Genomic DNA, 14097 nt, shown 5'->3' with positions numbered 1-14097 from the left:
TGTTAAGATGTAGGACTAGATATAGTTATCTCTACGGTGATGCCAGTTCTTCTGTGCATCTTCTACCTTATGTGTCCCTGTTGCATTTTCTGTGTTGGCTTCTTTCACCCAGACTCTGGTCAAGTCTTGTTACAGCAAGACTAATAAGAGTTTTTCGTGATTGGAATGAGCAAGCCATCAGCCTCTGCATTTCGTATTCAGATCATGTCGGAAGTATAGACACATGCTGAGAGGACGGGGGGAAAACAGCAGAAGCTCTGAAATTTGAGTTGTTTTTTTTTCTTCTTCTTTTGCTGTTTTTTCTTTTCTTTTTTTTTTTTTTTTTTTTTTTTTTCTCAAGTGAAAAGAACTGTTCTAGATTAGAGCCATTTTGTGTTTGATTTCTGTACAGGGAATGAAAAATGACATGCAGTTAGCACTGATATAATTTCCCTCCTCCTTTATAACACAAAAAACAGATTTTGTGAGTAAAGACTTGCTGATGTGTCAATTGGGGTATTAACCATGAAACTTCCAACATCCCCAGTTTTGCAGTTACCTCTGTTCGTCCAGTGTGGGAGACATTGGTGGTTATTGGCAGAAACTGTAACCTTCCCAATGTCTTCTCTTTTGGCAGGTCCACTCATGTTTGCTGAGTGTGCGGGCTGGCAAAGACGGCTGGTTCCAGCTCTACAGCCCTGGAGGAGTGGCATGTGATGATGACGGAGAGCTGTTTGCCAGTATGGTACGTGTCTGCAATAATGTGAGTTTAGTAACTTCTCTTCAGTAAGTAGGTAATGCATAGCTGGAGATAAGAAGCTTTACATGTTTTTGTTTTTGTTTTTTTCCCAAAAAAATACCTAATTCATGGTTCTGTAAGCCACAAGTATTCACTGGGAAACCTAAATCTTTATGGTGCCAAACCCATTGCTTGCAGTCAGAATTTGGTTAACTTTCCTTTTTTGAACTTTGGCTTTTAACTCGTAGAAGGACAAGAAAGAAAATAACAGATTTGAACCCCTGATGCTGGCACTGTTTTCCTATACCACCTGGATCAAGTCACATAGGTCTCACTGTGTCTTAATTCTCCATGTATCAAATAAAATGGGAATGTCTACTTCCTTCTCTTGGCTAGGGGAAAAACATGTTGATGTTGGCTGTTGGCATACAGTGAAGTGGCTTTCATGGGGATGTATGCTTCAAGCGTCTCCTGTAGGCTGAACATTTTGGGACCTGTAGAACATGCATGTCTGTACTCTTAACTTAAATTGAGATTGATCCAATATCTGTGAAATAGAATGGACAAAGACTGTTCACAAAAGGGTTCGTGTGTCTTCACCGCTTCTGTGTCTTCTTGTATTTGGAAAGAAAATGTCTACAAAACGAAATACTTTCTCACAAGAGCTTTTGTGGTCCATGATGTTTATGAGCATCAGGAGATGAGGTGTATGAAAAAGTGCAATGCTAACATACATGAATATGCAGTACTCTTGTGCCCTTTGCAGGGAAGTCCATAAATACTTAAAGAGCTGCTAATGGCTAACCATAATGTTTGAAAAACATCTTGTTCCAAGAGGGGTCTTACACTAATCTTAGCATCAGTATTTTCCATCTCTCAAGAAAACCTCCGAAAAAGCTTAATAATGATAACTGTATGAAATAAAATCTCATTTGGCTTGAAGCTCACCTTTTTAAAGGTCATCTGAGCAGGTGGATACTTAAGAAACAAAGATTTTGTATTCTAAAGGCCTTGCTGGCAGCAAAGCCACAAGGAAAAAGAATTGCGTGGTAGCACATGATCTCTATAGAATTGACCCCGTCATAGAATGGGTATGATATTTTCAGCACTATTGAGCATAACCCATGCAATACTGTGGACCAGGGAACATATTTACAAGCGTATTGTAGGGTGATACTGGTTTAGAGTCTGCATGGTGGACCTCTTACTGCTTAGGTGACTAAAAACTACAAATTGTCACATAGTGCTCTGCCAGCAAGCCGGTGGATCAGCCTGGGCCATAAAATAAGATTTTCGGATAGGAACCCGAAATTCTCTGCAGTTATATCTGGGGCATTTAAATGGGAAAGGGTATTGCCAACCTTTTTTGTGACAAGAGACTCGTATTTGATTTGTACAAGTGCATTCGTGCCATAGGTGTCACTGTGTGATACCATCCAGTGCTTTCTGGAGCTGGGAGAGTGTCTGCAGGACACTTGACAGCTAGAGGACTCAAGGGAGTTTTAGGAGAATTGCCCTGAAAGGAAAGATGTTGCCCCTTTCAGGGCAAAGTGAAAGGAAAGATGTGCTTTTTGGCCTTGTTCAAAAAGTCACTTCCAATCAGCAACAAAGCTACCAAGAGACTGCGGCCATAATAGTAACAAAGCCCTCATTTTCTTTAGGTTTGTTGCAAATACTTAAATTTGTTTGACTGCATAATGTTGTCTCTTCTAAATGCATGTTTTTCTTAGGCTCACGTCCCTAATTTTAGCTCTTTGTTTCTCAAATAGGTTCATATTTTAATGGGATCCTGCTATAAAACAAAGAAGTTCCTGCTTTCACTGGCTGAAAATAAATTAGGACCTTGCATGCTGCTGGCTCTGAGGGGTAACCAGACGATGGTAGAGGTAAGCCCTAAGCATACATAGTCATACAGGTTTACGAGCAGCGCTCAGATTCAGTTTCACACTGCCTTTCCCAGAATTAGATCTAGTGGAACCAGAGAAGCTGAGTTCAGGTCTGCGTCATATCAAACACCAGTAGCGGGTAGTTGTGTTCCCCTTGATTAAGTGGAATGAAATATTGTTGCTCTGCAGACGAGAGTGTGAATTACATGAGAGGTGGCTGCAAGAATTTTTGGACCGAGAGATTGTTTGCTGTAATTCAGTTGGAGAGACTGTGGTGGGAAATAAATGGCAATGAATGTACAGGCTGTACCGAGGGGTCAGGGTGCAAGGCAGTGAGACCTTTCCATGACTCAATGCTTAATGCTTGCCTTGCCACTTGCAAAATCAGCAGTGCTGTGAAAGTACATTTATAAAAAATATTTGCTTGTATTAAAATGCATTTTTTTAGTGCTTAGGATAGGTTATTTTTCTTGCATTAATAGCAAATATTATTTTTCTGGGTTTCTTCAGAGAGGTTTCTTGATAAATGCCGTCTTACATTTTAAAGAGAAACAGAGGGTGATTAAATAGGTGGAAGGAGTTGCAATTTTTGCAGTATAATGTTACTTGATTTTTTCATTATAAAATAAAATGAAAATGCAAAGTTTTTATTCCCTCCATAATTTCATTGATATGATATGGAGCTGAAAATGAAAGGCAGCATGGAGGGGGCAGGTTGTGTCCCACTGGAGTTGTCTCCCAGAGTCTGCCTTGCTCCTGGGGCGAGTCAGATGTGTTCCCCATGAGCTGGAGGGTGTCCTGGCTGCAGCAGCCAGCTCCCAGCATCCTTCCCCTCATTCTTTCCCCATCTGCCTCATAGACCGGGTGCACCTCACTTGAGTTCTGCTTGCACAGAAAGCCCAGCACTTAGGGACAGAAAATCCAGCACTTGGCTGGCTGCACAGCTCTGCTGTTCATGCATAATACCCCGAGTCTGCCACTCTGCAGTCCTGCCGGTACCTGGGAAATACTGGATCAATTGTACCTGCTCTGATGAGGGCTGTGGCATGAAGCCATCTTCCAGGACTGATGCAAAGTAATTGCACCTCTCAGTCAGAAGGAATGAGCGCTAATGGAAGACAGGATAGATAGGGTGACTTTCAGAGATTGGAGTTCATTCTTTACCAATAAAAAATGTGTTTCTTGTGTTGAGAAGTCAGTAAATGTTGCTAAGATCCTCTAATCTAGCCTGTATAATGCATGCTCTAAAAACTTACCTGGTAATTTAAAGTAGCATGCCCATGATAATTAGGATATTTGTGGAAAAAAAAATAATTTAAGCACTGCAGTGACCATTCTTCTTTCATTCTGTTGCTAGATTTTGTGTTTGATGCTGGAATACAACATCATCGATAATAATGACACGCAGCTCCAGATCATCTCTACCCTGGAAAGCACAGACGTGGGAAAGAGAATGTATGAACAGCTGTGTGACAGGCAGAGGGAGTTAAAAGAGCTGGTATGTCACCCTGCATGCAGTATTGCCATAGCACATTGTGGTCTGTACTCTCCAGAAATGGAGGTACAAAAGAAAGACAAGCAGGGTGTGAAATTCCTGGCTAACAACAGGATGGGAGCAGTATTTAAAGGATCTTGCTGTGAATGTATATGCTGCATGATATTCACTGATGTGTCTAATCCCATACTATGTTTCTGAGTGATATTCAATAACCTGCTTAGAATCTGCATGGAAGAATAAAGGTGAAATCTTGCTGCCTTAAAATCTTGTAAGTCAGCTTGTCAAATTCTGCCACCTTTTGACATATGAGTAGCAAATAGTTCTGGGGCTGGCCAGCATTTCTTAATGCTTAGACATACACATTTCACCGAAGTGTTCTTTAGGTCTGGATTGCAGAGCCCATGAGAAAATGAATTTTTCCTGATTTTAAAGACAGGGTCTACAGCTTGAAGATAAATCTGCTCTCATTAGCACTTTTTCACCTCTGCAGACATACCTACAGTCTTCCTCTTCTCCTTTCCACATTTGCATTTCTCTTCTACAATCCTCTTGCTCCCAGCCTGAAAAGAATATGCCTTTTTAAAGTCAAGCAAATGATTTTATCAGCTGCACGGTCACATCCCCCTTTGCTCTCGGAGCCCAGCATTTTAAGGCTGCTTCCTTTAAAGTGAAAGTAAGGGAATAAAGGCTGGCCGAGTCAGACAAAATGCTGACCCATGGCACGGAGACTGCTAGCTGTGGTTAGTGGCAGTCCCCTGGGTAGCAACAGGCCTGCATCTAGCACGCTCAGAAAATAAACCAGTCAATGCAGAAAAAGCAGGGAAGAGGTGGAAGGTCTTGCTGGGAGCTTTGAAATTGGAGCAGGGTTTGTTCTGGTGAAAAGCTCCCTGTACTTCAGTTGGTCTGAAATGTAGAATGGCAACCTCTTTGACTAAAATATCTTCTCTCTTACAGCAAAGAAAAGGTGGTCCCACAAGGTTAACACTGCCATCCAAGTCCACAGTAAGTTAATCTCATTAATAGAAAAACAAGCTTTGTCTTTCCATATTGAACACTTTAAGTCTTTAAACACTTGATAAATGTTTACCACGTAGCACAGTGGTTTTGATAGGTCAAGAGGGGAGCCCTTCCACTCTGTCAACATGACTGGAGTTTACACAAGCAAGGGCACATTTCTGCTCTTGGGTCTGCACGCCAGTTTCCAAACCCAGTGCAAGCAGCAGGCTGTCAGATCTATACTGGTGCACAGATTTGGAATGCACAGTTGAATCTAAACATAGATTCGGGGACCAGATTTTGCATTAAAAAAGCAGACTTCACAATTTGCAATTCTAGATCTTACACACTGATGTCTGAAAGAAACTCATCACTGTTGCAGATAAGAGCAGTGAAAACCCAGAGTAACTTCACTGAAATGGGTAACAGGTCCGAGCACCGTTTGGATCTAGAATTTGCTGTGAAATCTGCATTAAGTTAAACGGCCCATCTTCACCATGAGCTTTGAAACTGAAGCCTTGGTGTCTCTTAAGGATACAAAAGGAAAGAAAATTCATGTTCTACTGTCTGGATGCGTTTTTCCCAGGGTGTGTGAAGCAATGCTGCCACAAGAGCTCAGCTGCTTGCCAACAAACAGAAACTTCTCTGTGTGGTTCTCTGTTACTGTAAACAAGTGGTAGAATTGTGCAACCCTTGCTGGTTAGCAGTATCAATGACACCACTGCAGATGATTGCAGCCTGAGGAGTTGATAATCTTGCTTATCAATCTGGTGTTTGCTTGCAGGATGCAGACCTGGCCCGCTTGCTAAGCTCGGGATCTTTTGGAAATTTGGAAAATCTCAGCCTGGCCTTTACCAATGTAACAAGTGCTTGTGCCGAGCACCTCATTAAACTGCCTTCACTCAAGCAGCTGAACCTGTGGTCAACTCAGGTAAGTGCTTTGCAGACTGAAACTCAGAGCAGGAACCCATGCTGACTAATTCTGAAATTTCATGTTACGTCAGCATGAGAAGAATGTGTGAAAAGGCTTGCATAGAATGAGCTTGTCGGCATGCTATTTTTACAGGGCCTTTCTATGGTCTCGTTCATCTTGGGAACTGATTTTCTTTTTTAATTTTTAATTTAAGAAGGATGGCATTTAGCTTGGGTTGGAAGTTCCAGTTAGGCATTGTTGATGCTGTGTACTTTACAGTACATGTGCCACTGTTCATCTGAGAAGAGCTTATGCTTTCACCCCTTTAGGACAAAGAAAAAGACACTGTGCAGCTTAACTGGTCAAGCAAAACATGCAGTCTATGCAGTGTATGTAGGTAGTGAATTGCTTTGAGTGCTCATCAACCAGAATTTCTTTAAAAACAGCATCAAAATAAACTAAAATAATGAATACGTATAAGGAAACTATAATGAGAATGCGGTTATTTTGTAAGCAAAACGAGGCCAACTAAACTGAATAAATCATTCAGCAGTTAATTGAAAGAGCTTTTAAAGTAAATTTTTTCTTCCACATTTGCCTGCTGGTTTTGGTCTCTGAGGTTCTCCACTGAAGAGTTTTTTCTCTATTTTCTGTTAGCACCTATTCGTAGTGCTCACTAAAAATATGATAGTTCCCAGCACAACCACAAGAAGCAGTACTTTTTTCACTAAAATGTCATGTAAATATCTTGTCTTGTTTTTCTTCCAACTATTTTTGTATCCCAGAATTTTTCCTCTTTTTGTTTGGGGAATAAGAAGTAGATAGTCTGGAAACTAGCAAGCAGATTCTATCTCCTGTGGATTTGTCCTAGCAGTATAACTTCTGGATCTGAAAACTCTGATGCTTTTTGATCAAAATCAATTTATTTTCACTAGACAAAGAGACTGCTTTTTGTATTATTAAAAAAAAAAAAAAAAAAAAAGTTTAGATTCCATTTTATTTTGTGATATCCTGGTTTCCATTAATCCAGAATTTAGAAACAGCAGAAATGAAGTGGGTCAATAGAACAATTACCAATCAATAGTACATTGTTCTTGCGACCAAAATAGCTAATTAATACCACTTGCATTGTGTGCTTTTTGTGATGTGGTTGGGAGCTGGCTGAGACTGCCATAGCCATCTTGTATAGCCTGGGTGGGAGCCCTCATATGCAGTGCAGACATCAAAGGCGCTGTTCTCATTAACCAGTGGCCTGTGGATAAGCGCTGGGTAGTGAGTAAGGAGACCTGTACTCAAACCCACAAAATTATTTACAACCTGCAAGCCCTGTCCTAAACGTGCGCTGTTTGCACAGTGCAGTTGGTGCACTTTTGTGAAGGCAGCTTTGCTTGCCCCCACAGTTCGGGGATGCGGGGCTGCGGCTTCTGTCGGAACACCTCACGATGCTGCAAGTGCTCAACCTGTGCGAGACGCCCGTCACGGACGCCGGGCTGCTGGCGCTTAGCTGTAAGTGACCAACTCATGCTATGGAGGGTAACGGTGTGGGTTTGGAGGAATTCACATGGTTCACACAGCAGATTTCGTTCTTGGCTACCACAGTGACGTAGGACAGGCCATAGTCGTGCTGAGATTTAAACCATCCTCCTCCTTGCCTGCTCGAGTCTGGCTCGAGTTTGGCTGCCACCTGAGCCTGCCTTAATGCTTCAAGCATTCTTTTAATTTTTTTAAATTATGTTCTGTCCCAGACCGTACTCTCCCTCTTGCCTCTAACTGTACCGGTGTCGTTTGTCTCAATCTCACATCGTGACCCATCACCCTGGGACTTCCCAGCCTTTTTCACGCTCCCTGCTCTGTGCAGGAGCCTGCGCTTGTGGTGACGGAGAGGAAGATTGCAGAGCCACACAGCAGCTTTTTAGTGAGATAAGCAGCTGTGTGCAGCAGGTTCCATATTTTCTGACATGTCTTGCTCCTTCTTTTTGAGGATGCTAAACTCTGGCCGTTCTCGTTTGGTTTCATATCAGAGCTAAGTAGGGCAAGGCAGTGCAGGGCCATGTAAGCAGCATTCAGGATTCCCCTCTGCACTGAGCGCTGCGTGATGTGCCACAATGAGCCTCTTCCTACGTCCAACAGTGTATTATAAACCTCGCCTGTTGGGTTTAAAGGGCTCCTTTAACAGGCTTGATCTTACACAGACATGCCAGACAGGCCAGTAGTTACAGCTCCTCTTAGGAAACTATTCTGCTAAGTGCTGGAGCCCAAAATGGAAATAGGTCAGGGGGAGAAGGGCTGCTGGTTCAGCATGCCCCCTGCATACAACAAGCAAAGCACTGAGAACAAGCATTGCTCAGAATAATGTGCAGGAAACTGATTATGAGAAGTTGCCTGAACTCCTTTGAAGTCAGTGGACTTAAGCATATGCTTAATGGCCCTTCCTAAATAGGGACTTTTTCCTGGATGAGGGCCCAAACAGCTGTTTATGCATTTGTAGCTCTATATTTTACACTATTCAGCTTTTTCCTGAGACTGCAGCACATAGTCATGTCTTGTTTATGCTTTAGCCTACTATAAGCCTGATATTTCAAGAAAACGCAGCATGATCCTAAATATGTGTGTATGTGTGTTTTCTCTTTTAGCCATGAAGAGCCTGTGTAGTTTAAATATGAACAGCACCAAACTTTCAGCAGATACCTACGAAGATCTCAAGGTATTTCTGAGTTACACCTGCTAAAGATGAGAAAACTAGCTGGCCCAAGAGGGTTTGCAGATTTAGCAAATGCACAGTGGTAGTGCCCAGTGCAGAGAGCACTGGCCCTGCAGTGTGAGTAACGTGACAGTCACCTGAAGAGGTGTGGATTATTTTGGGAGGATAATGGCTGATGCATCTTTCTGAGGTTGTTGGCTCTGATGGACTCAGGAAGTGTTTAGTCTATTGAGTGGATGAGCATGAGGTGGAATCAGAAATGAAGTCAGGTCCTTTTTTTGATGGAGCTATCAGCAGTGAAGGTTTCATGAACAGGAGCACAGTGGTTGCTACCCATGAGGATGCACAAACAGGGAGAGCATGCCTCCAAAGCCATGTCTTGTACCGTTAGCAGGACCAGAAGTAATGTGGATGAACAGCATTACAGAGCTTTGGTTCATGACGCCAAGGAAGAATTAAGGGCGTTGGGAAAGGTGCAAGTTTATCTTGACACCTCTTGGACTAGAACTGTGCTTTAAACAGAAACACCTGCACAAATGCCCAGTTCCCTTGAGCTTGATATGTAAGATGCCTGGTGTTACCATTTGTACTGTGAATTTACAGCCACTTCAGCAAAATGGTAAAGAATGAGAACGGAGCTGTGGGAGGGGAATGGCCCCAGGTGGTTTCAGACAAAGACTGACTGAGATGTGTTGGCTTGTGCAACTTCACATGGACTTTTTCTTCACTCTGGTGTTGTGTGAGTCACATCTCCCCCCAGAGTCTTACCTTGTAAACCTAAGTGCTCAAGATGAAACTCCACATTATGTTGTCGTGTGTTGAAACCTTAGATTGTGCCAGGTTTACTCAAAAAGGTCACAACCTTGGGTTGAGTTTCAAACTCGTGGCAAGTTCTGAAACTGCTCTGCTTTCAAAATTCACTGCAAATGTATATCTTCAGTTCTGGCTGTGGAGCCAGGGCTCCCCCAGGGACTCAGTTGCAATGCTGCTAGCAGAGATTTTTCAAGATCAAGTTTTCAAAACTTGTGTCACAATTGTATATGCAAAGAAGTCGTCCTTGGAATTAACAGCTGGCTTGCAGATGGGTTCACACAATGGAGCTTGTATCAGGCCCCAAGCATTCGCAGACAATCAAGGTCAATGCTGCATTTGGCCCAGGGCTCTGAAATCGAGTGTATTGAAAGGATCCTCCAGTCCTACGCCTGCTTCCGAGCCCTTTTGCCACTAACTTGAGGCTGAAGCTCACATTTTCCAAACCGGTTCCCTCTGCTCCGGTGTTGCATGAACAGTCCTCAGCAGTAACACAAGACAGTGACTTGCCAGGGCAGACAGCAGAACTGGCGATGAGCAAAGTTGTGTTGATTGCACAGGATTAAAAAAGCTGAGAAGGGCACGCGTCACATTTTCCCTTCTCACCTCTTTCATCGAGATGAATCGTAGTGGCCATTTTTTAGAGCAGCGTGCACGTTCAAAGGGAGGGGAGTAGTTTCTCACCCTGGGGCGCGTGGTTATAAGTCTGTTGAGAACAGCTCAGCCTTCAAAGAATTTGTTTTTGATACAAATCTCCCCTTCTTCTCCCCTCGGTCTGCAGCAGCATTCGGGGCACAAGGCAGTGATGCCATTTCCTCCTCACTCCTGCTCCCGCCCCACTAAACACGCTTGCACACACACAGACACCCACATATGTACCAGGCGGGCTGAACCAGACAATAAATAAACACCCACTACTGAAGTCATTATTGCCTAACTGAAAAATTATTTGCTGGCAGTGTCTGTAGGATTATGACTAGCTCTTATCAAAATATGCGTGCACATAAATCAAGGAGTGAGGTAATAACGACTCCTAGAAACTTTCAACTTCTCAATTATGCCCTAGCCTAATTAAATATGTTTGGGTTTGGAGAATTAGCTGTATGATTATGGTCAGAGAGCATGAAAACGGGACCGACAAGTAGGAAGAGAGCAAAAATTTGATTGCCACCTGTTTCGTGTGGGCTAATTTGGAAACAATGAGTCCAAATGTGTTGGAGTTTGTGGAACTGAGACCACAAAGGCACCAGAAGTTGCTAGCACTCTCTAAACTTGTTTAATAAATGGAGGGAGAAATCAGGCAATGCCATAGTGTGGAGGCTGCTGCAATTTGAGTCCGTTGCCGTCACGACTGCAGCTTGACAAACACCTTTTGATAAGCATTTGTAGAAAAAATAAAGACTGGGATCTTATCATGGTTTTTGTCAGTTGTAACAGAGCCTATGTCCTGAAAGCATGTAATTAATTCTTTTTTCTCCCTCCCCATGCAGGCTAAACTGCCCAACCTGAAAGAAGTGGATGTTCGCTACACCGAAGCGTGGTGAACTCTCCCTGCCTCCAACTCTCTCTTTTGCTTCTGACAGGAAGGAAAAGATTTTTAAAACAAACAAAGAAAAACAAACCGGAAAAAAATAACTTTTGGCTAATACCTGTAGAGCAGTGAGTGCTGGGACTTGGTGGTAGGAGTCGTGGTATGAGGTGGAGGAATTGTGTGTGTCAGGGGACAGGGAAGGCCTGGACCTGGCCGAATTCTTGCAGCTTTGTGATTTCGGAATCAACATAATTTAAATTGAAAAGGAGAGAATTAAAAAAAAAAAAGATAAAAGAGGAAAAAAGAGGACTTTGTAGCAGCAAGAGGAATATAAAGAGGAAAAAAAACACCTTTGTGGATTTTCTTTGCCTTTGTGTTTTATGCCGTGTGGAGAAAAAAATATATTCATTTGTCATTATTTACCTGGGTTTCCTTGGCTGGCACAGTCCGAACTCCTCTTTGACCAGTTTTGCTCCAGAAAATCAAACTTACAAAAATCTCAAGAGAAGAAAACCAAAAGCGATCTGATTTTCACCCCCCCTCACCCTGTGTCCTCTCAGTTGTTATGCAAAGTAATTTTGTTGTACATAAGATTTACATAATGCACCTATTTAAGAAAATGGTTCACAAATAACAGGTCTGGGACCTGTCTTTTATTTATGAATTGTTAATTCTTTTACCCTTTTTTGCGTATAGTACTGTATAAACTAGTTTGCTGTCTTGTTGTTATTATTATTTTTTTTAAAGGAAATGTCCTCAAAGAATTGCCTTTTAGTAATGCAGACTGTATTATACTCCCTCTCTGTCACCACATTCATCGCTTGTCTTTTTGATTTCAAAATGCCTCAGATGTTATTAAATAGGAAGGAAAATATCTATCATAGGTATGGTTGTTGGGGGAGGGGTTGCAGGGATTAATAAAAATGAGATTTCCTTCCGAAGTCTGGAAAACTTTCTTTAAGTCTTTTAAACCACATCAGATTTAACCATGGGTGATAGGGAAAATTTGTCACTTATTTTGCCAAGGGGTAATAACAAAGCTGTCGATTTTACAAATTGCCTCTGTTGTTTTCTGTTTACGTCCGATATTTCAAAAAGTGAAAAAAAAAGCTCTCCCTCCATTTTGTGCATAAGCTTTTTATTTTTTTGCCCTTTTTTTTTTTTTTTTTTTTTTTTTTTTTTTTTTTTTTGCTTTTTCCTCTTCTCCGCCCTTCCCTCCCTCCCCCTACCTGTTCTGTGCACGCATTGTTCTGCATGTTCCTCTGGGGAGGCTGCAAACATAGCCTTGTCGCTGATCTGATAGCTCTGACCTGTCTGTAAATGTGACTGCTACGTTTTTTCAAATTTTCTTCCACAATTGCTTAGAAGATGATTTTTTAAAAATTGTGGTTTCTTTTATAACTATGCTGTTGACTTTTTTTTTTTCATAATGAGCCTTCATTGTACAGAGCTGCTTATTTAAAAAGAAAAAAACAAAAACAAGTTTTTCCTCTGTTTTAACACCTTTATTTTATTCTTCAGCACCTCAAGGTTTCACATACAGCCAATGTAATTTTTTATATATAAATATATATATATTTAATCTTATTCAATGGAAGCCAAGCTTTGTTTTTGTTTTTGTTTTTAAACTTTGTTGCTATGTAGACAACCCCTACCCAAATCATGTTCTTTTTTTCTTTTTTTTTTTTTTCTTTTTTTAAATAAATGAAATGGAAATTGAGTCTTAACTCATGTAGTGTGCCAGGTTTTTTTTTCCCCTTCAAATCCCAAACTGTATGCAGATACAGTATGGGAAGAAAGAAGAAAAAAAAAATAAAAAGGAAGAAAAATTATGCCAACATTTTCCTTAGCACTGTTGCTTTTACCAATGGTTTACTACTACTGTTCTGTAGCTGTGTACAAAGAGATGTGAAATAATTTCAGGCAAAAATAAACTGTAAGTGACTATCTTTTAGCTGCGTGCTTTGTGCTTTCTTTGAAGGAAACTTTCACCAGCCTGGTGAGTTGGGGATGCTGTAGGAGGGAGAGCTGGAGCTGGAGGACAACAGCTTGCCCAAGGATGGTGTCGTCAGGAGCCACATGTGCTCATTGTAACGTAGGCAGTACTGGAGAGGTTGGGGCATTTCCAGGCTGCAGAGGGGTTTCTGTGTGTTGAGGCATTTCACAGGGCAGTGTCCCAGTGGGGTGCTGCGCTTGTGATTTGCTCTCTGTCCGTGATAAAGCGCTCCTGTGTGTGTGCTGGGTGCCAGCACAAAATCCAATCAGGCCCCACTTAGAAGAGCTGCTGGAACTGGTTTCAAGAGCCACTTTCATTGCCTATGTTACCTGGTTCATATTCTCCTATATCTATCCATATTTCTGTCCTACTCCACAAAACAGACCTTAGGACATGGAGAAACACCGGCATTTTGGAGTGTGTTCCCAGCCAAGGTAAGAAATGCTCGAAGGATGGCCCTTAATAAAGACCATGAGCTGTGACTTCAGCTTTTCCCTCTGAAATAATGCAACACCATGGTGAGGCTGTCGGTCTGTTTGAGTGCTTTTCCCCTTGGGTACTTACTGCCACATGTGGATTGTCCTCCGCAGCAGGACAAGCAGTCCTGACACCTCAGGGACCTTAAAAAGCTTTTCTGGATCCTGAATAAACAGAAATACCCCGGTGATGCTGGAGGAAGAACTGAGACTTTGCCCAAAGGAGGAGAGCATTGGCTGTGGTGAGACGAATGCGTTTTGCAGCAGGCAATGGTTGGACATGGGTTCCTGCTGCCAGCCATAACCTGCTGCTCCCCAGGGCTCTCCCTTCTGGGGGATCAACTACAGCACTCTCCTAAATGGGGAGAGTAATTGGGATTTCTGTGAAAAGGCTCCTCAGGGGAATGATCCCTCTTAAAAAAATAAAAAAAAAAAGAAAAAAAGAAAAAAAGAAAAAGGTTGGGTTGTGTTACATCTGTTTTTTTCTGAGAAAAAGAATTGCAGCTAGCTAGCAGATGATCGATCTGCTGTTAAAGTGATGCATGTGGTCTGTCTCGCTTTGCAGTAGGCAT

At 42.1% G+C, this 14097-nt stretch overlaps 1 protein-coding gene across 2 annotated transcripts in view; it reads left to right on the top strand.

The window, feature by feature from the left end:
- The window catches only part of CMIP (c-Maf inducing protein), a 126713-nt gene extending 114719 nt beyond the window's left edge, over positions 1–11994 (top strand). For both annotated transcript variants that reach the window (XM_084533898.1, XM_084533899.1), the window contains exons 14-21: positions 617–724; positions 2488–2604; positions 3962–4102; positions 5057–5104; positions 5883–6029; positions 7412–7517; positions 8645–8715; positions 11013–11994. In XM_084533898.1, coding sequence (XP_084390024.1) covers positions 617–724; positions 2488–2604; positions 3962–4102; positions 5057–5104; positions 5883–6029; positions 7412–7517; positions 8645–8715; positions 11013–11066 — 792 coding nt within the window. In that variant the 3' untranslated portion in view covers positions 11067–11994. The remainder of the gene's footprint in view (positions 1–616; positions 725–2487; positions 2605–3961; positions 4103–5056; positions 5105–5882; positions 6030–7411; positions 7518–8644; positions 8716–11012) is intronic.
- The last annotated feature ends 2103 nt before the right edge of the window (positions 11995–14097 follow it).

This window comes from Aythya ferina, assembly GCF_964211825.1.
Source record: "Aythya ferina genome assembly, chromosome: 12".
In the NCBI taxonomy this organism is placed as follows: Eukaryota; Metazoa; Chordata; class Aves; order Anseriformes; family Anatidae; genus Aythya; species Aythya ferina.
Note: the sequence above shows the minus strand (reverse complement) of the source record. Positions and strands in the feature narration are given on the sequence as shown.